Source organism: Pseudopipra pipra, chromosome 6, assembly GCF_036250125.1.
Source record: "Pseudopipra pipra isolate bDixPip1 chromosome 6, bDixPip1.hap1, whole genome shotgun sequence".
Classification (NCBI taxonomy): Eukaryota; Metazoa; Chordata; class Aves; order Passeriformes; family Pipridae; genus Pseudopipra; species Pseudopipra pipra.
The window spans coordinates 53007597-53033665 of NC_087554.1; the positions used below are offsets into that span (position 1 = coordinate 53007597).

The window sequence follows — 26069 nt, forward strand, 5'->3', positions numbered from 1 at the left end:
CTGAGACTATCCTAATAGTTTGTCTTGTTTTAATTTTGCTGTTGTTGTAATTCTAAAATTGATTTGAAAATTCTAGGCAGCAATAATAACAGCATAGAATGTAATAATAAGTGCAGAAACAAAATGTCTTAAACTAATCTTTTGTGTAGAACTTTTCATTATCTGACGTGATTTTGAAGGATAAATTTGGATCCTAACTTACAAAGTCATGAAATATTTTGACTTCAAAGTGTTCTACCAAAGTATTCCAGACTATGTCAGTAAATTAATAGCTCAGAATTTTTCTTAAATCATAAGTATCAGTTTATCTAACTAGAGAACCATGTAATAGTTTTGTTTTCTTTGAATTTTAGATTTTGATACAATGTTTTTCTTTTTCCTTCCAAGTGCTCTAATGAGGCTGTATTTGCTGCAGATTTTCACCCTACTGATACAAATATAATAGTTACTTGTGGAAAATCACACCTTTATTTTTGGACACTAGAAGGGAATTCCCTTATTAAAAAGCAAGGATTATTTGAGGTAAAATAAAACATTTCCCTAATTTTATGTTTATAGTAATGTTACAGTCATACAGGTTAAGGGTTAGTAAGGTTTGAGTAAATCAAAACAACTGATCATTATTAAACTTGAAATTTTGCAGAAGCTCAGGTGGCATTCATGTTATGGTAAAACTTCCACATTCGAGTGTTCTAATGAAATTATCATGCTATTATTCTTTTTCCTATATTCTTTGTAGTACACACCTCCACACTTCCACCACACCCCTTCTCCCCACAAAATAAAATTGCCTTAAAATCTCTGTGATTACCTCAGGTTAAAAATCTAAACAAAAAACCAAACCAAACAAACAAACAGAAAAAAAACAAAACAAAAACAAAAGACCAAACCAAACCAACAAACAAACAAAAACAAAAGCAGAAACAGAGAGAGTGATATATGCTGGAGGGTTTTTTTTATTATTTTGTTAAAGGAAAGATTTGCAAAACCCCATAAAATGTGCATATCAGTCTTCTTCCCTTTTCCTCTGTTCTGCTCAAATACATACATATGTGTAATTCAAATACAGATTGAGCTGACCACTATTTGGAAAATATAATTTTTATTTCAAGATTTGATTTGGTTTTGTTCTTAAATACAGACTAAGGTCTACAGCAGCTGCATGCACAAATGAGGGATGTTTATGTAACTCCAGTAGGGCTTAGGTAGCTGCTTGTGGAGTCATGGCTCACAAGTGTAGCCAAAACAACTTTTTTGCAATCTCAGTTAATATACTTTGTGTGAAATCAGGAGGAGATGCTGAGATGATGCATTTAAATTCTGTTACATTTTATTTTTCCATGCATTTTTAACTCCTAAGCTGCTTGGGCAAATTTGTCCCTCTGTTTTAGCTCTGTTACTCTTGATGGTTGTTGCAGACAGAGAAGTGTGGTGGCCCTAGTTGAGAATAGTTCTTAGTTTGAGGGAGGAAGAGGTCATACACACAGGTTGTCAACAAGGAATGCAAATAATATCCTTAGACACTACTATTGGATTTTTTGTTCCCTTATACATTTCATTGTTTTGTTGCTATCACTATCTTGAATGCAGGGTCTCAAAGCAACATTTCCATTACTGAACCCTGGGACTCTTTCACAAGATGATTCCATAAATCTTACACTATAGCCAAACTCTCTAGTGATATTTTTTTCTCCTAGAAACTTTGGAGTTAAAAATTATAATAATAAAGCTTGTTTGCATCTTAGTCCATTTCTAAATACTTAAAGTATTTGGGATTATGTGGTAGTTGGGGGATTTGGTTTATCTCAGGGCATTCCTGGTCTTGTGTTAAATGTGGACAGGCCTTCTCACTCTGTCCCCAACTTGCAGTTAAAGATTGCAGGATTGGGCCACCAACCTTCACTGTTGCATTTTTTGCCCTTGCACAGATTAACTGTTTAGACCATAGGAATGTGTTTAACTCCTGTGTACATATTCAAGTAATAATAGAGCTGTATAAGACTAAACTAAATTACTCAAATGCATACAGTTAAAATGAATGGGTTGTGTGTTGCTGTGAGTGTATATTTTTCATAACCACGCAGAAACAAGAGAAGCCAAAGTTTGTCCTGTGTGTGACCTTTTCTGAAAATGGTGATACTATTACAGGAGACTCAAGTGGAAACATTTTGGTATGGGGGAAAGGTAAGATAAAACTTCACTATTAACTTCAATCTTAATATTAAACACTGTGAAATTTTACAGGAGTGTAGAGGTTCATTTTAAAAGAATAAATTTTGTTTTATCTTGAATTCTTTCCTGAGACTAATCCAGCAGATTGTGCCTGAATTCTTTTCTACAAGAACCTAAAGAACATCAATGCCTAACTGCTAGAGCAAAAAATTCTATAGAATGTGTTCCCTATGGTTAAATACTGAATCACAGAGCTATACCAGCATTTTACTGATGTAAGAAATAGCAGGAAAAATTCTTTTCCTAATGAATATGATAGAAAGAAACATTATTAATGTAACTGATGATCTCCAGTCTCCTATACTGTAATTCTACTGTTTGCAGAAATTATGCCTATTGACATACACTTTTAAAAAGACAACAAATAGCTTTATTTGTTTTCCTAGGAAGTCAAGTTAAATATATTCAGATCTAATTGAATTCCTCAGCTTTATTTTGAAAGAACAGATGGATAGGAAGAACTTCTTAAAAAAGCACTTTCTAGTAAGAAGAGACTTTTTTTTTTTTAGGTAGCAGAAGGCAGTGCCTGCCAGAGGGCAAACAGCAGCAACATCCTAAACCTTTGCTTAGTGCATGGTATGCCATGCATAGGAATAAGGAGAATCCCTTGAAGGAGGCTTTATTAGTAAAGAAAGAAGGGAGATGAATGACAGCTGCTTCTTATTTACTCAGTGCTTTCTCCCAAGATATTCGAAGAGTATAAGACCCGGAAGACAACCCAGTGAATCAGTTACACAGTTGAGCCTTACTGAGCTGTTTTTTTTTCATCCAAGGACTTTTAGCCAGTTCTCTCCTTGTGCTTTTGACCACTACACTGCTTTTGAGGAAAGGGGTGGATATGGTGTTTGTAAGTCAGCTTCTCTTTTATTTCCCCTTCCCTTTTCCTATGGTAATTTAAAGCAAGACACAAGACACTTTTCCTTCATTTTAGACATTGCATAGTCCCATCTCCCTGTTCTTTGCTGTTATTTTGGACTGCCAAGAGACAAGGGAGATAGTGGCAGCTGCTGGCATGGCAGAGTCATTGCACCGCTCAGGGGCCAGTTTGCCGTCATGCCATTAGACTGCAAGGAGCCTCTTCTGCCCTTTCTCCCAGGAATGAAAGGGAATTCTCAGTGTGCTCAAGTTCTCCTCACCTTCTGCCAGCTCTTTTGGGTTGGGCAAAAATGTTGTTCTTGTTTTTCTCTTCTAGTACAGTGTACTTTCTATGTCTTCATTACTTTTGACTCGGAGCTCTATGTTCAAGTCAGGGCTGCTTCTACCAGGTCAGAGTACCCTCAGCAAAAACTTCTCCTAGTAGACATCGATTGTACCTGGCACATTATATCCACAGATGTGGGTGAAAGCAAATGGGATTCTTAAAGGAAAAGGCAGTTGTTTCATCCTAACTTGTATCAGCCCCTCACTTGTGCTATACATCAGGTTAGCCAAGCTTTGATGCAAGGTGCACATTTCAGTAATAGCAATAGTAATAGTAATAATCATTTCTCTGTACTTCATAATAATAATGCTTGATCAAATTAGAGATACTTAATCAATGTAGTTGGTTCTGAGGCTGTTTTGAGTCTAAGAAAGTACTTGAACAAGCCAAGTTCACCAATAAAGAAGTACAAGGTCTTTTGGAGGGTGATTCAGGACATTCTGCCAGATGTACCAGGATCTGTAACTTAGTTAGATTTTAGTCCAAGTTCAGTGTCTGGAGGCTGTGGAATGTCCTTGCAGGATGACAAGTGACTGGGTTATGATTTCTTTGTTGATAAGGTATGTAGTGCTACTACATCAAATGTGATGTCAAATAATTTGGCTTAAACTCCCATGAAAGGTTTAAATGAACCTATTTTACTTTGAGCTAGACTGAGTGAGTATGTATTCTTTTCATTTTTGAGACAGGGGAATATATCCTAAGATGTACTAATTCAGCCTCTTCTGTGCGTTTGTGTGTTTTCATCCAGCACTTTTACCATTGTTTAGATATAATTCTTGAAAGGTAGTAGAGAAATAGAGCAAAAAACCTGGGGGGGAATGAGCTATTAAGCCAGTTATTTCAGTAGTAATGTCTTTTCTCCTTCTGCCCAGGTACCAACAGAATAAGCCATGCAGTTCAAGGGGCACACGAGGGTGGGATATTTGCGCTGTGTATGCTGCGAGATGGCACGTTGGTATCAGGAGGTGGAAAAGACCGAAAGCTGATATCTTGGAATGGAAATTACCAAAAAATTCACAAAACCGAGGTGATGTTGCCTATCTTGAAATTACTCTGCTACTCAAAATGAAATTCTAGCTGTCTTCTAAACATGGCTTTTTTTAATCATTTTTTTTCTTATGGGTATGTATTCTGAGGGAATGCAAACCAGTGTTAAAATGCAATATCATTTGAGCAGTCAGGTCATTCTTGTGATTGACTATTCATTAACATAATATTTCCTTTTAAAGTTCTGTTGTAAGTGGAAAATGAATCTTGTATTCATATCTTTTCATATTGTTTCTTCCTTTCTTTGCAATTAATAATTTAAAGTAATTTTTAACTTCAGAGTATTACAGTATTAAAATATTTTTGTGCTTTCCTCTTTCCCAAAATGATATGATGATTTTGTGGGGGTTTTAGTACTCAAGAGTTTTTCATTAATTTCTTGGTTGATGTTGTTGGCTTTTGTATATAATTAAAAAAATCTGGAAATTAATCCAGTTACTATGTAGGAACTTAAAAGCAGAATTTGTTTGGACAGAACTACATGATTGTTTAGATACTGAGTATGAGAGCAATCAGCATATAAAACTGAGGAAAGGTTTCAACTCTACTACATAATATTAAATGTTGCAAATATATATGCAACTGGAATGGCATGTGAATTTTTTAATTAACTTTTTAACACAGTACAAGGTGTGATTGTTGTGCTGTTAATAACTCTAGTGTCCTTCTTTTTCTCTTATTTGTTCATACTCTGGTATTCCTTGTTATTTTACGCCTTACCTTGAACAGTATATTGGAGATTTGCACTGACTCTTTCAGAACCCAGGCTGCAATTAAAGAAACATTCATTCCGAGAAAGTGCTCTGAGTAGAAATGCTTAGTCTGATATCAGAGCTGCAATTAAATAGGATTAAGTTAACACAGCATGAAGGAACCTTTTCTGTTTGTTGAAATACTTGGTTTATCTGTACAAATGGAGTGTTGTGTAGATAAGGACGTCTTGTCTTGTAGTGTTATAAAAACAGTTACTGAGCTGATGCAAGTTGTTTTAAAGTTTTGCAAATCAGGCACATATATTCATCTATTTGATTCCTTCTCTGCGCAACATTTATTAAAATACATTTGCTAGGCCATGTGTCTTATTAGCAACACTTGACAGATTGTCTGACTTACTTGTCCTTTTGTCTGTTATGACCCCAGATTCCAGAGCAGTTTGGTCCAATAAGAACAGTAGCAGAGGGAAAAGGAGACGTTGTATTAATAGGAACCACTAGAAACTTCGTCCTACAGGGCACACTATCAGGAGATTTTTTCCCAATTACCCAGGTAAGCTGGGTTGCCTTACAAGAGCATTTCTAGGTGTGTAATAACAGTAAAGATATTTCTTAAAGTTAAGTTTCATAAATGTCCATCTATTGATTTATTATTACAATGCCTTTGGCAATAAATAACATTATAAATATGTATCTATCTAGAACTAACTTTTTTTTTAATGCTTTAATATATAATTTGGTCATTTTAATAGTGTTTTAACATGTTTAGTTTTGATGGTCTGTCCTTCTTGTCAAGAAACATTTTTGCTTGTCTAGGGTCACACTGATGAGCTCTGGGGACTTGCAGTCCATTCCTCTAAACCTCAGTTCTTCACATGTGGACATGACAAACACATTACTCTCTGGGATGCTACCACCCATCATCCTATCTGGGACAAGATTATAGAGGTATAAATTTATTGAACACAGCTCTCCTGTTATAGAAATCCTGTAATTCTTCTCTATATGTAGTATAGTAATTCTGGTTTTTCTTGACATTACTGATTAAAACTATCTTCTTTTTGAAATTGGATGTAAAACTCTTTAAAACCAAGAATTTAAAACCCTAGGCTATATGAATCTATGTGCTATATTATATAAAAGTGTACAGTGGTGTTGACATTTATATTTTTTTTATTAGGAAGAGAGCCACAAATATAAATCTGGGCAATATTTATCATTTAAAAGTGATTCTGTCAGGATTAGTACTACTACCCCTATCTTGAGCATGATAGTCGGAATAAAGAAGGAAAAGAATGTTTTGAGGGTATCGTTATTTCCTGTAATTTATTAGCATTTTTATACATCTGGTTCACAAATAAACAAATGTTTAGAATTTCCCTTTCTATCTCTGGTGTGAAACTTGCAATTTGGGTACTGCAGGAATCCTGAGTGGAGGCTGTTTTGAACTGTACTTAGGCACTCTGTGCATCTGCAAACTCCTGATGACTTTGTGGTGACAAGTGATCTTGCTTACTATATACATCACCAGGAATTGATTTTTAGAGTACATTTTTTGGACACCTGATCAGTCTTCTAATTGTTTATCCATAAGAAGGCATTTGCTTATCTTCTAGAGACAGTGCTTTTATCTCTCTGAGATGCCACTATCTCCTTCTTTCAAACATTCTTCTCTTTACATTTTCTTAATAGATGTGTGAGCATGTTTTTTTGGAGGTACATGTACTGATCATAATAACCAAGTTATTTCTGAATCTTTTTATCTGCCCTCTGTACAGTGGAAAAGTTCAAAAGTTACTACAAGGAAAAGAAAACAGCACCTGGTGTAGATATGTACCAAATACCCAGGTTTGCAAATCAAACTGTAGCTAGTAACTTAGAGACAATCCTCATGTTGCTGACTAAGGTTTTTTCTTTGTCATACAGTAAATAATCCCTTTCGGTTTACATGAAGTTTTGAAAAACTTTATTATACAACTTTTTTATAAAAAGGCTTTTCATTTTCAGGCCTACATAACACTTTAACTTAAAGCTAGTATTGATCAGACTTCTTGAATACAACACATCTGCAATAAGTGTACATTCTTGCATCAGGTTGAATTCTTAACAGAATTGCTTTTGCCAAGTTGTCCCTCAAGGTATCCTTCTCCAGTTGTATGCTCTTGTTAAATCATACTTGCTTGGTGAATGTGGAAGTTGGAATTTATTCTGTGTAACCAAGGTCATATGTTCTAAGGCCCATATTTTTCTTGACTTCCAAATTGACTGGAGAGAACAAAACAACAGTTCCACTGCCCCAGAGATGGAGCCATATTTTCACAGTTCAGTGTCTCGGTTATAAAGATAGATTGTCCACTAGTCTCAGAAATTAAAATAAAGGAAAATATAGGTATTTCTTTTAATTAAAAAAAAAAAAAGACATCAATAATGCTAAGTATGTGGCCTGAGAAGCAGGCAGATGATTTCATTTTCCTATTTCCTAATAATTTTAGAGTTTAAGATATGTTAATATGATTTGGATTTAAAAATAAGCTCTCTCCCCTTCAGTCTTTTGAGGTACTCTAGATAGGTGGGCCTCAGGAGAATGATGAACCCTGAGATGCACCAAAATCTGAATGTGCTTGCAAATCTCTTGAACTGTTACCAAGATGATAAATCAAATAAATAGCAGCACATTTAGGCTACAAACTTTAACAATAAAATATATTTTTAAAAATCAGTGAGCAAGTTATAAACCAAATTTTTCTGCATCTGTCGTGGTAGTCTCTCTAAAAAAAAGATAAATCTGTGTCTTTTTTAGTTTTGAAATGAAGCAATAGCAGTGTACTGTATCTGTACAGTGTGGAGTATGAACACACTGGATTGCAGAAATCCTTCACATGCAATTCAGAATGACTAACAATGACACAACTGATAACTTTTATGTAAACCTTCCTGATCTTCAGGATGGTTGTTTGTTTGGGTTTTTTTTGAAATTCATTTGATTATGGTGCACAACTGATTTTGTGCAAGTCTGATTTATAAATAACCTGAAGTGGAGGGTAAAATCATAGGTACCATTTTTTATGCTTTTCTAATACATTTCTTTTTTGTTGGAAAAAATCATCACATAATTTAATTGCAGGTACTAATGTGATCCTGTGCTTAGTGTAAGGGTGTGTGTTTTTGTATATTTGTATACACTTTCAAAAATACTGAGAGAATAAGTTAGTACTTCTAATATGTTTCTCATTACAGGAAGGATATACTGAGGAGGGCCTATAGTCATGAAGAAAAGTGCAAAATTTGGCACTTTGCTCTCTTGCAGTGTAAAGACAAGAGCATTTAGAAGTGTGGGAGGATAGTGAAACATCATTAGTGGAGATAAGTACAATATGGGGATCAGGAGCAAATCTATTAATCAGATGAGCTGCTACCTCTGAAATAAAGTTACTTAAGCAATCATCAACTCCAAAAAGGACATAATTTTCCTCTGAAAAACAGAGCAGGAATTTAGCTGATTACGACTTACAGTGAGCTTCAATTAATATTTAGCTGCAGTTTTGCAAGTATAAGACTCTCTAAGAAACTGTCATTATTGAAACGTTTAAGAAACAGCTTTGTTTACCTTGATTATTTTGAAAAGATTGATGGCAACAGCAGTGGGAGTATTAAACAAGAGATAGATTTATTTCTTTTCCCCTCCAAGTACACACCAATTCATTAAGACATGATTCCTGTTGTCAGTTTTTACAATAATCTCCTTATTATCTCTTCGAAATGTCTCAGACTGTTTCATAGATCAGTGATCTAGATTATCTCAAAAAAATAAATTGTTTCTTGTTAACCTATTTTTGTCAAGAGATCTGTGTAAAAGCCTTTTAATGTAGCTATGAGTACAAGTTACTGCTCAGATTAAATTCACTGTTTGAACCTCTGATTAATTCAGTAGAATATTTTAGCATTACTATGAAATTATACTTTGAAAATATAATTTGAAAATTATCCTTTCTGGAATACTGTGATGTTTTAGAACACACATTTAGGAATCCTGGATCTCAACATTTCTCTGGAATTTCTTTAGAGCTAGTAAAGTCTTTTAAATTAGTCACTTGATTAAAATTAATGAGAATATCCTTTACACCTAGCCTTTAGGGATAGTAATTACCAATTACTAAAAATGTCAACAAGTTTACTAAAATAGCTATGATGTGATACTGTTTTAAAATACAGAAAATCAAGCCTGTAAGCATTTCTGTGAGATTTCTCACTAGATTGGGGGGTTTTGCTTACATTTTAAAATTACTTTGGTATTTTCTGCTATAATCTGAAGAGTTCTGAAGCTTATTCTTAACTGAACAAGTATTAGAAAGAAAACGCTTACCTTGGTTTTTAGGCATATGTTTAAATTGCAAGAAAAACACTGGAATTCTACCTATCTCCACAATAATGCACTAAACAAAGTAAAATGTTTTGAAATTGCATATCAAAATAAGAAACCCAGTTTCTGCCCTTAATCTCCCACTAAACTGCAACTCAGCAGGTGTTGGAAAAAGGTGCTGGTGTACACAGAAGTTATGCTTTACCCCTCCATGCAAAACGCCACGTACCTTTGTTGAACAGAGTGCTTGCTTGTCCTTTTAGACCGTAGGTAAACTTCAGTTTTGATACTTAATTCTTAGGTCAGCTCTAGTTTAAGAAGTTATTTTTATCTCTTACTTGTTTGTGATTTGTTGGGAAGCTGCCACTGCTGATGTTATTGTTATGAAACCACTTGCCAAGTTATTTTTAGATAGTGAAGAAAAGAAAAAAGTGGCCTTGTATAGAGGGAAAAAAGTTTATTGGATAATATTTCAATTAGTTAAAAATACTTTTTTTCCCCTCAAGTTTATATTGAAAAAAAAAAAAAAGAGAAAACCCAACCCCAAAATATCAACAAGAGATTGTTCCTGAGGCAGATAATTGAATTGTGTTTTTGTTATAACTTGATAACTTGGACTGGTAAAAAAGTGTGCTTCTTTCTGAAACATTTTAGGATCCAGCACAGTCTTCAGGTTTTCATCCTTCAGCATCTGTCGTTGCAGTAGGGACGCTGACTGGAAGGTAAGATGTGCAGAGCTGCACCCTGGGCACCAACTAACGCCGATTTTTCCAGCTCACATCCAAGTTCATGTTCTTGTTATGCAGATGTATGCATGACATATCTTCATTCCCTATTGATTTCTAGTCAATTCCAGAGTGAAATTTATTTACATTGCCTTAATGCCGACAAACCCTGTGTTTGCTGAGTGTTGCATGAACAAAGAGATGTTTTCTGCCCTGGGAGAGTGACAATCTAAGGTCAGTGGGAGGAGGTAGATTTGGAGAGGGCAGGAAGTCTAGCTTGGCAGAGGGACCATGTGTGGGAGGTACTGTCACCATAGCAGTGACCTAAATGTTAAATCTTTGTGTCCATCAGGGCAAAGGAGAGTCTGAAGGAGGAATCTGAGATTGTGAGTTAATTTTGCAGATGTGGGTAGAGGTTTTCTCTGAGGCCTTTTGGGCAGCGTGGAGGAAATCACATTGAAAAATTTTGTGTACTGGAAAATGTAGCAAATGGTTTGTGATCCTAAAAATTCGATGAATGTTCCACTGCACTAACCATGGTGTAAAAATGCATATTGAGAGGCTTGTTCTGCGTGAAGAGTGTGAGGTGCAAACAAGACAGAGAAAACTGAGGCAAAGTTTAGTATCTCCATTTTACATGGCAGGTTGAGCCCTTGGTTATGTAGTGGGTCAGTGGCAGACGCTGGGTTTGTCCATGGTTGTCTGTCATAGGAGTGAGTGCCTTTGCCAAACTTCCTCCTCTCCTGTAGTGTCACTTGAGGGCAGACTTGGCTGTTAATATTGAAAACAGTTCCACTGTATGAGAACATACAGGAAGCTTGTAGTTTATGAGCCAAGATTATCTCAGATTGTATATCAATCCTAAATAAAGGATTTGTTACTGAATTTACTTTATTTATCAAAAAAGAAAATCAAAAGGAGAAGCTTTGAGAGGAATATTTTCTTTGTCTTTAGTAATCTGATGCAAGTATTGAAATGCAAATTTTATCTTTGTTCTTTCTACATGTTTCCAAGAATTAATTTTTAAATTAAAAATTAATTAAATTAACAAAAAAGTAATTAAAATTTCACTTTAAAATAAATTAATAAATAAATCTAATTCATCTATCAGAAGAGAATGGTCCTGATTCTTGCTTGTGTTTTCTTTTGCTCTAGGATTTAATATAGGCATCCATTTAAATATCAGCATAGCATAGAAGAGGGTCATTAAAAGAAAAGGGTCATTATAGGCAATGCTTACTTTATTCTAATGCATGACACACAGTAAAACACACTAAAATCTGAAGGTTGATATCAGGTCAATGCTTGCTCATTTTCTTGTTTTGGTTAAAAACGATAGGAAGGAAACTGTCCTTGTGTTATAGCTAAAATAGACCAAACTGAGTAGCAGTTGCTGTTTTTCTTTTCTTGGTATAAAACTTATGCTATTTTGACAGAAGAAAAGTTGGTCAAGATTACAGTAGATTTAAATTCCTTATGGAATGATTTATTGGCCTCTTTCTGTATTTACAACAGGTGGTTTGTGTTTGACACAGAAACAAAAGACTTGGTCACTGTACACACAGATGGAAACGAACAGCTGTCTGTAATGCGTTACTCACCAGGTTTGAGAGCATTTATTTACTGGGTAAAAATAAAGGCGTTGAATTTTTTTATTAAATTAAATTAGGGGCTGGTTTGTTTTAAAATATTTCCCTGCTTGCCATACTGAAGTTGAAAATGAATATGCCATGAAACATTGGCAACACTGAATGGGCGGTGTCGTAAGCTCCAGTTTTCTTTCCCCTCCCTCCCTGCCCGACACGTTCACTGTGGTTTCTCTGTATGAAAAAAAAAAAGAAAATATGTAACTCCTCAGGTTGTTGCAATCAGGTTATCCCTAAATGGACTGTAACTGCCTCCGGAAGTGTCATGTGTTTTTAGCAGTAATATTTGCTGCATAAATCTGCTGGTTTGTAGTCTTGAAAGATGCACCAATATGCAACTGAAAAAGAAAAAACAGAATTCCGTTTTTTCATTTTTCAGTATCAAGGCCTTTAAGAACAGTTCCTCTTTCTGTGACATACAAACTTTTAAAAATTAGCCTGAGTTCTTTCTTACAGGAATAATTGCAGTTCACTTTTGTGTTTATAGATGGAAACTTCTTGGCAATAGGTTCCCATGACAACTGTATTTATATATATGGTGTAAGTGAAAATGGAAGAAAGTACACTAGAATTGGCAAATGTTCAGTAAGTAACCTTTTTCTCATGGTTCAGTATTAACACCTTAAGTGTGTTTTGTAGCACTATATTAATACTGTCACATTGAGACATACTATTGGTGCAGCTAATACAATATTTTTTCTCTTTGTAGGGTCATTCCAGCTTCATTACTCATCTAGATTGGTCTGTTAATTCACAATATCTTGTGTCTAATTCAGGAGACTATGAAATCTTATACTGTGAGTAAGAATTATATTTAGTCCTTTTGTGCAAAGTTCAGGCAGTCTGACACAGATTTAAAATTTAAATGAGACTGTATAACTGCCAAGATCGACCATATGTTTTAATTCATCTGGTGCAATCAAAAATCTATAAAATTTTGAGAATGAAAAATCATGTGGGGGTTTTTTCTTTTGTAGGGATCCCCTCTGCTTGTAAACAAGTCGTGAGTGTTGAAACAACTAGAGATATAGAATGGGCCACTTACACCTGTACTTTAGGATTCCATGTTTTTGGTAAGTATTGTAAGCCTCTTACAAGCTCTTACCATTCTTCTTATTAACAAACACTTGGATTGCCAACTTTTGCTTATGAAACATGACTATTCATAATTCAGGGAAAAATAGAGAACTTCTGTTATGCCATTTTTATTACAATCTGTCTTCTTATTTCAATCCAGAAAGACGCTCGTTTGATATTCTTGCTAGCTTCAAGTACAAATATTAAATTACAACATAAGTGGGAGACAAGGAAGAAATCACACACTGCCCTTTCTGTCACACTAGAGCAGCTTCTCATAATTTTTAATTTAAAGTACCAGTTCTATGGAATTGTCATGTATTTAGACAGTTACTGGGTGAAATCCCCTTACCAGAAATGGTTTCATTTGCTTTGGTTACTGTGCAAGCACAAAATGGATGACAACCTCCCTCATTAAGAATTTATCATGTATTTTGATAGAATCTGTAGCAATTAAATCAGGTGAAAGGAATTCAAGAAGGAAAACATAACAAAATCAGCATGGTTTGTTTTCATCAGACTTGTCTTCTGCCAGTTTTGAAGGATCCGCTTTCCCCAGCGTAGTCTGGAGCTTTGTACTCATTCCACAATGTGTGCAGAACTAGATAGGTTGTTACAAAAGCTGAGTACGAGAAGCTTCAAATTCTTGAGTCCTCAAGAGAAAATAGGAAGCCATGGTAAAAGTTCAGAGAAGAGTATAAGCGGTTAGCAAGGAAGATTTGCACCCATGTTTCAAGTAGAATAGATGCAGTGATGTACTTGAAGGCAGCCAGAAAGGACATGTTTTCAGAACCTAAAGATGGTATGGCAGTAGCAGTATGCTGGGAAAACACATGCAAATTTTCTATCATTTGACTGACAAGCAGTGCTTACATGTCACTACAGTATGCAGATTTGGTGAAAGGAAATCCTGGAAGATTGGCTGCATATTGGCATGATGTACTTTCCATGTAAGGGTTAGAGGCCCTTATGGAACTATTAACTTATTTCTGGGGTTTGAGTACACCTGACACATAGTTACAGAGCTACAATGTTTTTGCATCACAGGTTCAGGTACTCTGAGATACTAAACACTTTATGTGAGTATTCCTCACTTTTTGATTTGGATTCATGTAAAATATAGTGCCAATAGAATATAGGGCTGCTTTTGGTGCACAGAGAGTCAGAGGAGAGAGGCAGGTCACACCTGAGGGGGGTTTTCCCCATGCCTTGCAACAGATGAGCAACCTTGTTGTATCTGTAAGAATAACTGGTTAATGTAATCTTGAGACCATTAGTATTTATTTTCAGGACCTTGCAGAGAATGGGCAAAGTACTGAAATACTTGAGAAGCATGAATGCAGTGTCTGTAAGTCATATATCTACCTTCAAAGCCCATATGTAAAGGACAAAGTGCAAAGTTAGTGGCTAGAATAATAAAATGAAGAAGCTCATAAATTAGAAGTTGGAAACCAGTCTGTTAATATTGGAAGTCACTCTTACTGTTCAGTACTTTGGGGCCTCATAGCAGCCAGTTAGAAGAGTCTTCACATGTTTTCTGGGATTTCCCTACTGGACACAGAAGCAAGGATCACAGCATCCAGGATGTGAAGCTTCTAGTATATTGATTTTTCAGTAAATACTGGCTGACTGAAACTAGGGGTATTTTCTCACTCTAGTAGAACCACATAAAAATCACAAACTCTGCACAGCAATCACAGATCAGCATAACCAATGCGAGGAGGGGAAATGAACACTGGTCTGTTGAACACCTGTCTTTGAGCATGGGAACAGATTAGTCAGCCTGGAAGTGTTTAGAGATGATTCAACTGAAAATCAACAGCATGTAAAGAAGTGTGTTTGAGGGAGTATATTTTAGTGATACAAATGTGTAATACAAATGTAAATGTGAAGGAGCAAAGACTTAACACTTAATGATCTATATACTCTTTCAAGAGCCCTGTGTTGCTGGGTACACAACCAAGTGTTCATTGCACATGCCCAGTTTTGAAAAAAATTGGTGTTTGAGGTGAAGGACAGGAACAGAAGAAATCTAAGATGCTGTACCAAGCTGATTGGGTTCAAAACTGACTAGAACACTGTAAATGGAATACTATGTTTGTTTGAATATATTTATTAATAGCCTATCATAAACCAGGATGTATAGTTTGTAGGTGGCATGAAGCTGCAGGATTAGGAAGTTGTCTTTAGAAATAGAGGAGTGGTATGAAAAAAGGAGGCAATTCAATAGAGCCAAATAGGAGGTTCCACACAAGAATGGCAGAACCCAGTTGTACAAATACAGAACAGATGAGAGCAGACAGGAGAGTAGATCTGCACAGAAGGATCAGATTACTCTTGCATACACACTGAACATGAGTCAACAGCATTATGCTGTTGTGGGAAAGGAAGATGCATTAGTGGGATGTGTAATGAAAAGGATGCCATGCAAAATGTGAAGCAGTCATCCATTTATCAGTATCTGCTTCAGTCACCACTGGAATGGCTGCTTCTGGTTTTTGCACTTTGGACCAATAGATAACGTCCTGACTAGAAAGAATAATTATTCATCTAAATATTGTGCTGGGAGAAGAGATGTAATGAATGAATTTTAGAGAAGAGTAGGAAAAAAGGCATGGCATGAATCCTCAAGTGAGAGAAAGGAAATTGTCTCGTTACATGTCTGTAGAGGATGGGGAAAAGAAAAAGACTAATTTTTCAGCAAGGGGAATTCAGTTTGCATATTCATAAAAACTAGCAGTGAGGCACTGGGATAAATTTTGAAAGAGCACAAAGTTTTGAAGAAAAACCCTGCTATCCTCCTTTCTCCATTCCAAAATGGCAATCTTGTTTCTTTAACCACTGCCTTTAGGGGTTATCTCCAGCTTGTCACAGTGACCTCTTGGGAAGACTCCTACATCTTTTCAGCTAGCATTTGATATTCATACAGCCTCCTTTTTGTCAAGGCAGATATTTAAAACAGCTTTTCTGTGTCTCTTTGTTCTGCATATTCGTAATTCCATGAGTAGCAATTATTGTTGTTTCTTCTTTGCACTTTCTGTTACTTTGAGCCTCTTTTTTACTATCCCTGAACTAGCAAAGAGATGTTTCCACACACATCAGGAAAGTTAAGGGCAGTCTACAAATCAGTACTTTCTATTTTATTTACAGCAATTTGTAATTCCTTGTAAAGACATGGAATCACCTCCTCGTAGTGCTGTTGACAGGGTCTCTGAAAGTTTGGTATCGTTCATGTTAAGTAGGGATTAGATGAAATCTAAATTACAAAAATCATAAAAAAAGCAGCCCACAGTACTGCATACAAAAACCTGACATTTCAGTAACTGGATGGATTTTAGTACAATTACAATTTATTGCAGGCAAGTATTCAGAGGCCTTAAAGATGTGGTGCACAGATTTGGTCTTTGTGCTGATGACCCTGAAGTTTAATTTTAGAACACCACTTTGTGCAAGAACAGCAAGGAGTAGAGAACGTGAGGAAAGAGAAGTACTTAGAGTAGAACAAAAGCATTTAAAAACTTTAAAGTAGGTTCAGTTTCTTTTCAAGAGATCTGTTAATAAATAATTTAAACTATATAACATCTGATTTCAGAGGTTTTAGACTTTTAGTAATATGAAGAAAGTCCTTTGGATCATACATGTGTATGTTTTTTAGACTACAGTAATATGAAGAAAGTATGTTAGCTCATACATAAGCAGAAGGGAAAATAAAAGCAGTAACTGTTATTTTTCTACATAACAGTATGAAAGTTCTTTCGGGCTCAGGCACATGACTGTACTTCAGCAGAATTCTTTTTTTCAGAGTAAAAAGAACTTTGCTGACTAGAGGAAATAAAGTATTTTTTGTGTTTGATTTCCTATTAGGATCTAGACTTTTGCTGGTGTACTGAAGTACACATCCTGACTCACATGCAGTTATTTTTATATTTTTTTTCTTTTTTCTTTTCTTTAAACAAATAATCCTTTATTAATATTTCAACAGAAGCTTAAACTGTCAATTTTATTTCCATTATAAACTCTTTAATTAGTCCCTCTGTGTTTCAGGTGTATGGCCTGAAGGTTCAGATGGAACAGATATCAACGCTGTCTGTCGATCACATGGGAGAAAACTGCTATCAACAGGGGATGATTTTGGCAAAGTACATCTCTTCTCATATCCATGCTCACAGTTTAGGGTAAGGTATTTCCCAAAAACTTACTCTTGTAATTTGCACAACTGCATTAAATGTGGCTTTCCTATGTACAAAAAAAAACAAACCCAACTATATCAAAACTGGAAGAATGGGAATATTCAGATGTCTAAGGGATTATTTAAGGTTGGTTGAGACAGCAATTAAATTTAAAAGTTAATTTAATATTAAAATACTGTAAGAGAATGATGTGATGCCTTGGTTTCATTGTTGTATGACTGTTACAACGAGATGTTTTGATGACAGCTTATATTCTCACTAATATGGTGTTTTCTAGGCTCCAAGCCATGTGTACGGTGGACATAGTAGTCATGTAACTAATGTAGATTTTCTCTGTGAAGACACCCATCTCATCTCCACAGGCGGAAAAGATACAAGTATTATGCAGTGGCGAGTCATTTAAAGGAAACGTCAGCATGAACACACACAGTTGAGTCGACCATGCACAGAACTTATGTATAAACTGTATATTTAAAACTTAACAGTATGTTTGCAGTTTAGCCTGGTCACTGTGATTTTTGTTTAAAAAATTCTTACAAACCTCAGGAAAATTAAGCCCTGTGCTGGTTACCTTACTCAGTATAGTGATTTTTTTTTTTTTTCATTGTGTCACACCTGAAGAATGATTGTTCTCTGTTGTACAATATACAATGCAGTACAAGTTTAATATAAGAAATGTGGCTTGACAGTTTGCAATACAGTGGTATCAGCAGAATGTGACTATCTTAAATGTTTTCTATAAACACTGCTAAACTGGTCACAAAAATGCCTTTCAAAGACTGTATATATGTGCTTATTTGTTTCACTATCTACACTTTGTACTGTATATCTACTTATTTAGAAAAATCTATGACAATGTCAAGGTACTGAACTGTTTCTGATGGAGGCTGATGAATAGATACAAAAAATATAAACTGCTATGTAAGATGCAAAAATTAGTGTTCTAGACCTGAAAATGTGAATGCTGGTAAATTTGCATTCTCTTGGGAACAGCACACCGTGGGTATTACCCATGAGGAGTTGTGTTCCCTTTCAAATGAATCAGCAAGCTTTGTCCCAGTTTGACCTGAATATCTCAGTAGGGCTTACAGATGTCTGTGTGGTTCAGGTAGTCCATATGAGTTTAAATTAAAAATTTTTTATTTGTATATGAACAATTTCTTTTTGAAAACAAAACAAAAAAGCTTGGCCACATCCCCATTATTGGTTGGTATATTTAACTAATATGTATATTAATCAGCATGTTGCTATATTGTACATGTATAAGATTTTAGCAGTTCATAACAAATGGTAAGGCCATCTAGCTTTACTTTTTTATGCTTATGGATATTGTATATTTGTATTTTAAGACCAAGTAGACCAAGTCTAAAGATATCTTTTTAAGTGTACCATAAACCTGCAGAGGGTAAAGGAAGACTTGGAAGCCTACATGAAATATTAATGTGTAACTTCTGGCCCCTGTGTTTTGTGCATGGATGGGTATTTATAGTATGAAATAAGATTGTGTTTTGCAATGAAGTAACAGTGGAGGTGGTATAAAAATGGTTAAGAAGGCCTTACCAATGTTGATTGTGACACAGATTAAAATGTATTGTTTACTATGAGGAATGTATCTGAAGAATTTTAAAAGAAGAGTTCTAAGCGAACTCAAAAAAGGTAATATTAAAATTTTGCTTGTAAACGGACAGTAAACGTTAATTCTCTGAACTCTAAAGCACTGGTTGTTTAGAGTGATTTAAATGAAATGGAATCAATAAATTTTGAAACTTTTTTATTACATCTCCAACCTCCTACACTGAAAGTGCAGGACACCAATAAACATGTATTAAAGTGAATTTTCAATGTATTCTTCCTGTTGAGTAAGGTATCTTTGTTTAAACATGAAATACTTATAGAAGGACAGGCTTTTACTTAACAACACACATTTGTGATTTCTCGATTAGAGCTGTATTTGAAAATACTTGGCAGTAAGATCTAGGTTTTGGGGTACATAATTTCACGTGTGACCATGACCCTGGGAACATAATGACAGTGCACACCTAGAGAGTGGAACTACAGATTTGCAGTGGGGGAGAAGGACACGCCCAATGCGTTCACCTATGAACTGCCTTGGTCCTGCCTCCTGGCACACATCACATATTTCCGAGTACCCAGCTGGTGCAGTGTCGTTCCACTGCACAGAGTTATGCTCATGGCAAGAGCTCCTTGCAGTTTCTGTGTTAGGAACTTGTTTCAGGCAAGACCTTTGAAGGCCACGGTTGCAGGGTCACTGATGTTACCTGGCACTGTCACTGAAGGCAGAGGTCTCACTCCCAGCTGATTACTCCCATGCCGTGGAGCTGCACGGGAGTTATTGTGGCCATAGGGAGAACCCAGCTGGGAGACAACAACTACTGCAAACAGAAAACCCGTTTCCTCAGTTTCCTCATCTGATCTAGGTATGCAGCTGTATGAGTGCTTGTACTGAGTTTATACAGAGGAAGGAGCAATGTGGAAAAGAAAATAAATGGGCAGAGGAGCACTGGAACAACTTATTTTGATAGTGATGTCAATCTCCCTCTTGACATGTGTGAAGCTGAGGCATAATATCCTTACACTTTCTAAGGTTAATCCAGTCATAAGAGTTCATAACACACTAGTGTCTGGGTGCTTGGTTATCCCACAATACCTTATGTTTTTATTTTGGGGGGGTTTGGTTTTTTTTTTTTTGCTTTTGCAGATTGGGTGCTTTCAGGTTTTCTGCTTTCTGAATTGTAGGTGATTTGTCATTACTTGCAGCAGAGAAAACAGGAGTTGCAAATTGTGTTAGCTCATTCCCTTTTCATCCTCCCATAGTGCTACTCTTGGGATGTAGTAAAGCATTTGTGATCCCTTTCTTCATTTTAAACTGTTATCCCTTACAAGAAATAGACGAGGAATACTGTAAGTTCATCCCTAGGGTTACTGATCAAAGGGGATTTTCAACAATCCCATCCCATCTGTGCCTCTGCTGCTCCTCTGTTTTTAACTTTTGCTGTTAAATGTGTCTTTGTTCCTCTATAAAAACCTGACAAATGTATTTGCTGAATTGGCAAATGATGGTAACGTCTTGAGCCAAATATCTGTTTGATGACTGTTAAAGTGGTTCTCCTTTCTTCAACCAGGAAACTCTAAACAATTTTGCCATTGTTATAGATAATCTTCAGCTCACCCCTCTTCCACCGTTGTTCTTTAGTTCTTGAATTTATTTGTTTTCTCAGGAGTGTCTTCTTTTTTACTTTAAAAGAAAAAAGAATAAATTTTTAAAAAAGGAAAAGAGAGTTATGCCTAAACTTTGCATATTTCATTCTCTCAGCAATGCCTGATTCCTTCACCTGATAGATACTCTGTCTGCAGAAGCTCTCTTTTCCTACCCTTCCATGGAGTGTGAGGCTGGTCTCAGTCCATGACTGGAGATACACGTGGGCTTCTGCTCCTGCTCCTTCCCTCCCCTGATCCTGGCTGCAGCAGGTGCAGTGCTGCTCAAAAAGGAGATTCATCTCTTTGTGTCTTTTATGTATTGCTGTTGTCTACCAAGCTTTCAGCTATTCCCTTTCAACTTTCTTTTCCCATTTCTTGCTTTTCTTCCTTTTATTTCCAGCATTACTCTTCTGTGACTTCAGCCTCCAGAGCTGCGTCCGTCTTAGCCCTTACTGGTACATGTTACTGCCCTTACCTGCTTATAAAACCAGTGGCCCTGACTCCTTCTCAGATTGTTTTGGGGCTGAGTTCCTGATTTCTTACTGTGTCTGTTCCACATTTCTTCTGTGACTTGCACTTTCCAGTATCAGTGAGTGCATCTGCTTTTAGCTCCTTCTTCCCTGGCCTCCTGCCTCCTTGTGTGAGTGCACTGAGGTGATCAGCACTGTCTCATTGTTTCTTCATTGTCCCTGTATGTCTGTGGGCAGTCTGTAATGTGTATCACATAGATTTTAAAATATTTTTAGGATAGGGATTTTTTTCTCTGTTGTATGACATTTAGCAATGGGATTTTGGGATCCAAAATGATGAGCATATGTATTCAGGTAATGCTTCCATGTTCAGGTATTTAAAGTGATTAGCTCCAGAAGTTGATAATATCTATTCTCTTAAGTCTAAATTTATTTGGAAAACAATACAAATTCTTTCAAAATAATTCTTTTTCCCTCTTCTATACGCTTATAAAACAAACATACATTCAATGTGTTTTTTTAGGATCGTCGCCCATTTCCTAGTAGAGGCTTTTCATTATTTGACCTCTCTTGCCTGTTTTCATCTATTTATTTTACTCCTAAAGGATGCATATTTGCATGGTATTAAAACTGCAACCTTTTCCAACTGAATTCTCTATGTACTATCTGAATTATTTCCTGAAAGATGATTTTTACATAGATATTTCTGATAGTGCTTGGTTTTGACAAGTTGTTAAAACCTGAGAGGTATTAACAATTTCCAACAGATGAGGCCTACAAACACCAGTTACTATATTAAAAAAAAGCATTCAAAAAAAAAGCAAAGAAAGGAGATAAATGTAAAAGAAAATAGTTCTTTTTCAATGCTAGTGAACTAAAAAAAACCCACCACTTCCAATTACTAAAAAAAATCCTCATGAAGGAAATCAATATTGTTAAAATGTATTGTAATTAATACAGGATTAGTTAATTCAAGGTCATATTTCCTATGTGAAATGTTTGGATTAATTCTTCAAAAGATTTAATATTAGAGGATATTATTTCCCTTCAAAAGTATTCATGTAACAAGATCTTGCAAGGGCAAACAGCCCGCTTTTTCCAAGGGTTGGCATTTTTCATTTCTTCAGGTTCTTCTCAGGGAAGCAGGCTGTGTTTCCTCTTTTTTGCTGTGTTTCCTCCTGGAACTTGGGCTGTTGACAGATCACTCGATTGCATCCTCAAAAAATCCTACAGATGGCAGGGAAAATGTCACTTTAATTACAAATGGAAAGAACAGACTTATGCAAAGCCTGAACACAAATCTTTTTCTTCCCTGGCTGGCTGGGATTCACAGCCGTGCTGGGGCCGTCCAATTGCTGCCATGCAGCAGCCTGCCCTGCAGAAGGGATGCCCCAAGTCAGGACATCTCCTTGTCCAAAAGATGGGAGATGAGGATTCCTGAGAGGAAGGACAGAATCACTCCCAGGTCTGTCTGCTCCTGAACGGAGGCTGCTGGCTGCCGGATGAGCGAGTACATTAGTGGTTCATGCTCTTGCTGGGAGAGATTTATGTTTCTCCTTAGTCATGCACTTCTGAGGCAATTTCATTTTTCTTAATGGAACAACTTTGCCCCCTGAATTCATTAAATAATTGCAGAAGGCTAAGTGATAATTTACACAGAGGTATTGATGGCAGTGCAGCCAAAGCTGCCATCTAGCACTGAGTTTGATAGACTGCTTGAGTCAGAATGATAGTGATGGGCTTATCCTTGAAAGCTACTCGGGGGACCTTTGTCAATCAGGATGGCTCACAGCATTGTGGATTCCCCCATATCCTGCTGAATGTGGAAGTGTAAGAAGGTGCCTTCTCTCAACAAAGCTGCTACACTGCGTCACCAGGCACTGTAGGCACTTCTTCGACCTTGCATTCTGTCTGTGTTGTTAGGAAAGCTTGACAGCTTGGCCTCCAATGAAAAGTGGTTCCTCCCCACCAGCTTCACAGTCCTAGCTTAGCACAGGTTTGATTTTACCATCTTTTGGCTGACTACAAACTAAATTAAGTGAATTTAGACATTTCCATTCATTTGTAATGGACATGTCTGTCCCTTAGAGGCTGCCTCTCTGGTACTGGTCTGAGGTGCTGAAATTATAACCATGGGAATGGCGACCTGCTTTCTGAGTCCCCATGCAAGTGAATGGGTTTTTAGCATGAGCTTCTAAGAGATGAAAATTTTTTAAATCTGCCCTGTGGAATTACCTAGAATAAACATGTAGCCAGAGGGAAGTAAATTCATCTGTTCTGTGGATTCTATCAGTGCTACGTGAGCCACAGTTGCTCCAAATTCCAGGTTGTAGGCTAAAGAAATCTCCTTCAGGCTGTTCAGTCGTTATGGTTAGAAAGCAAAAATTAAGAAGGCTGAGTGAGTTCTGCAGCCATGTTAGATTATTGTAATTTGCCATTGCCTTGCATTGCCTTCACACTGCAGAGATGTGATGATGAGGGAACCGTCTGCTGGAAGCACCCTGAAAAGAACCCCTCTCTACAAAATCACTTGCTTTGGCTGTTCTTTACGGATTCAGTTTCTCATTAAGATAAATGTCAACATTTTAGGGTTCCTTCCTTCCTGCCCAGCTTCTCCTTTTCATCAGCTTTCATTGACATCATAATATCAGATTTGACATCAGTGTATAGCTACAGGGAAGGTTATTACGCCAGAAGTTCAAGTGTTTTGGCCTCCTTTACAGCACCTAAAAAGAGCAGAAGCTGAGCTCTGTCTGAGAGTCTCTGTCTACAGCTTGAACAGTTGGAGAGTGAGCTGACAGGAGGCTCAGCCAAAGTGAAAAGCCCTGTGGCATTTCCCGTATGTACAGCTCCTGCTCAGCAGAAAATCTGGCCACACGCAGTGTAGCAGCCTGGAGTGTCCCGACTGCCTCTGACTCAGGAGCACAGCATTACCTCTCTGCCTAGACCCCTAGCACTGCTTTTGGGTGAGACCTCTGCTGCTTTTGTTAAGGGAAAATCACCTTTGGCCTTAAACAGATAAGACCATGACAGGTCCTCAGGGTCTGCCTGCAAGACAGAGCTCCTCCTGGCTGCCTTGAAGGCTGCAGCTTCCTCCTTCAGCCTTCCCAGTGATTGTAAACCCTGCTCTCCGGAGGCATAACAGGAAAAGGGAAAGTGCCAGTGAGCTCCTCCCTTTCCGAGAGAAGCCACTGACTATTCCCCTGAGAGTGCAGTTGGAGGACCCTTCTTCTCAACTCCCATCTTCACTCCAGGAAGTATAGTAAAATAGAATTGGAGTATATCAACAGTGCATTTTTTCCTACTCGTTCTTTGCCTTTTCCTATACTACTTCCCCCATCTTCTTTCCCTTTTTCAGTATTTCCTCATTCTTCCTGTTTCATCTTATTTCCTCTTCTCTCCTTTTCTTGATTAAAAAAGTCCCAAACATCTGTAATTCCTTCATTTTATTCTAGTCTCCATTCTCTTACTCCTTTTAGCTCCTGCCATACTCTTCTGCTACTTTGTTCCACCCTCTCCTCATCCTTTCCTCCTCGCCCCAAGACTGGATGAAGCATTGCTAAAGAAATCCAGGTTTGGGGGGCTCTCCAGTTGCAGCCCTGCTGCAGCTGCTTTCTCTGGGCATTCCAGCAGCTCCCCTGGGGGCAGTGGGTGATGTGCACTCCCTCACTGCCAGTGCCTCGCCACGGCTCTTTTGGGCTGTCACAACAAACCTGAGATGGGACCTAGACCCAACTGCAGCTTTGGCAAAATTACAAGTCATGTTGTTGTCTGAGAAACAATTTTTTTAGAAATAAATGCATATATGTATTACTGGACATGGTACAATTAATGAATATAATGAATTCCTCTCAAGGTTGACTTTCACAAGGCTAAATCCTCTGTCTGTAGGGACAGCCTTCCAAAAAGGAAGGCTATTGTGGATGTTTGTTTTCCTTGAAAAGAGGTAGTTTTGTGGAAAAGCCCACAGGAAAGCTCTGGAATTTCCAAGGGAAAGCTCTGAGCTAGACAAATTCAGTGGGAAGAAATAACCACAAGACTTGCTGCACCAGCCTTTAGCTCCAGACATGGCACTAGCTCTCTGAGTAAAACAACTGGATGACCTTGAGCTCCTGAGAGGAGGATATTTACAGAGGATGTTGCCCCAGGCTGTGTGCCTGTTTAAGGAAGGCGTCCTCCTCCTAACATGAAATCTCTGAAGCCACAAACAGAGCAGGCCCCAGGGTAGTTGTTGCAACAGGATCCAGAGTTGCAGATCCATCAGGGTTTGACATGCAGGAGCTCCCAGACAGGAAAGACACAACCCTAGGGTCTAGTTTTCTTGTGCAGGTCTTGGTTGGGCTGTGCAGGAGAGTTTTCAATTAGGGAGAGGTGCAATGGGGAGCAGGAAGACCAATGAAGCCAGCAGGGTGGAGATGGCCCTGGTGGGTCAGGATTTCCCTCTGGGCAAAGAGCAGGTGAATTGACAAGCCTACAGTCAGATGTGTCCATACAAATTAACAGTTTTAAGTCTCTTAGAAGATATAGTTCTGATTGCAATATAGTGTAAGATTTATCCCAACAAAACAATGATTACCTGATCCAGTCAGTTCGTTCTGTCAACACAGTGATCTGGTGGCCAACCTCTGAATGTTTATGAAGAAGCCTCAGGGATTCTGATTCACAGGAAAGATTTTTAACACTTTTCTCTCATTTCTGTGCCATTAGTGACCAGCAAGATTGGCATCTGTAACAGTGCATAAAATACCTTCTTCTTTGCTCTCCTGCTTCTTTCTGTAAGAATAAATGAAATGGGCAGTATAATCGACCAGTAACCTCACTGCATTTCTGCATCACTTCTCAACCACCTAATGGGCAATTAAGCCCCCCAGCCCTTTGCAAGGGTAGACACTGCACGAGTTTATGGTCAGCGAGATGTTGCAGCTTGCCCAGGGCTGGTACCTGTGCTCAGGAGGCAGTGCAGGGACAGAGCTGTGAGTGGTGTAAGTCATCCCCGTGCCTTACCCGGTGGTTTGCAGTTCCTCATGGGCAGCTGCTGGGGCTGGATGTGTCAGTGCTGGGGCATGTGGTGGATGCAGTTTGAGCTCCTTTTTAAGACTCATGGCTCTGTCTGCAGCATCAGGGGCCTCCTTACGCTGTGCAGCTGACACACCCAAAAGACATCTTATTTTAGTTTTATATCTCAA

At 37.4% G+C, this 26069-nt stretch overlaps 1 protein-coding gene across 11 annotated transcripts in view; it reads left to right on the forward strand.

Annotated features, from left to right (window-relative positions):
- EML1 (EMAP like 1) overlaps window positions 1-19029 on the forward strand; it is a 124931-nt gene extending 105902 nt beyond the window's left edge. For all 11 annotated transcript variants that reach the window (XM_064659136.1, XM_064659134.1, XM_064659135.1 and 8 more), the window contains 12 exons: window positions 388-522; window positions 2085-2184; window positions 4309-4463; window positions 5624-5749; window positions 6013-6144; window positions 10211-10278; window positions 11797-11885; window positions 12415-12512; window positions 12637-12724; window positions 12905-13000; window positions 17049-17179; window positions 17472-19029. In XM_064659136.1, the coding sequence (XP_064515206.1) occupies window positions 388-522; window positions 2085-2184; window positions 4309-4463; window positions 5624-5749; window positions 6013-6144; window positions 10211-10278; window positions 11797-11885; window positions 12415-12512; window positions 12637-12724; window positions 12905-13000; window positions 17049-17179; window positions 17472-17597 (1344 nt within the window). In that variant the 3' untranslated portion in view covers window positions 17598-19029. The remainder of the gene's footprint in view (window positions 1-387; window positions 523-2084; window positions 2185-4308; window positions 4464-5623; window positions 5750-6012; window positions 6145-10210; window positions 10279-11796; window positions 11886-12414; window positions 12513-12636; window positions 12725-12904; window positions 13001-17048; window positions 17180-17471) is intronic.
- Window positions 19030-26069: the final 7040 nt, after the last annotated feature.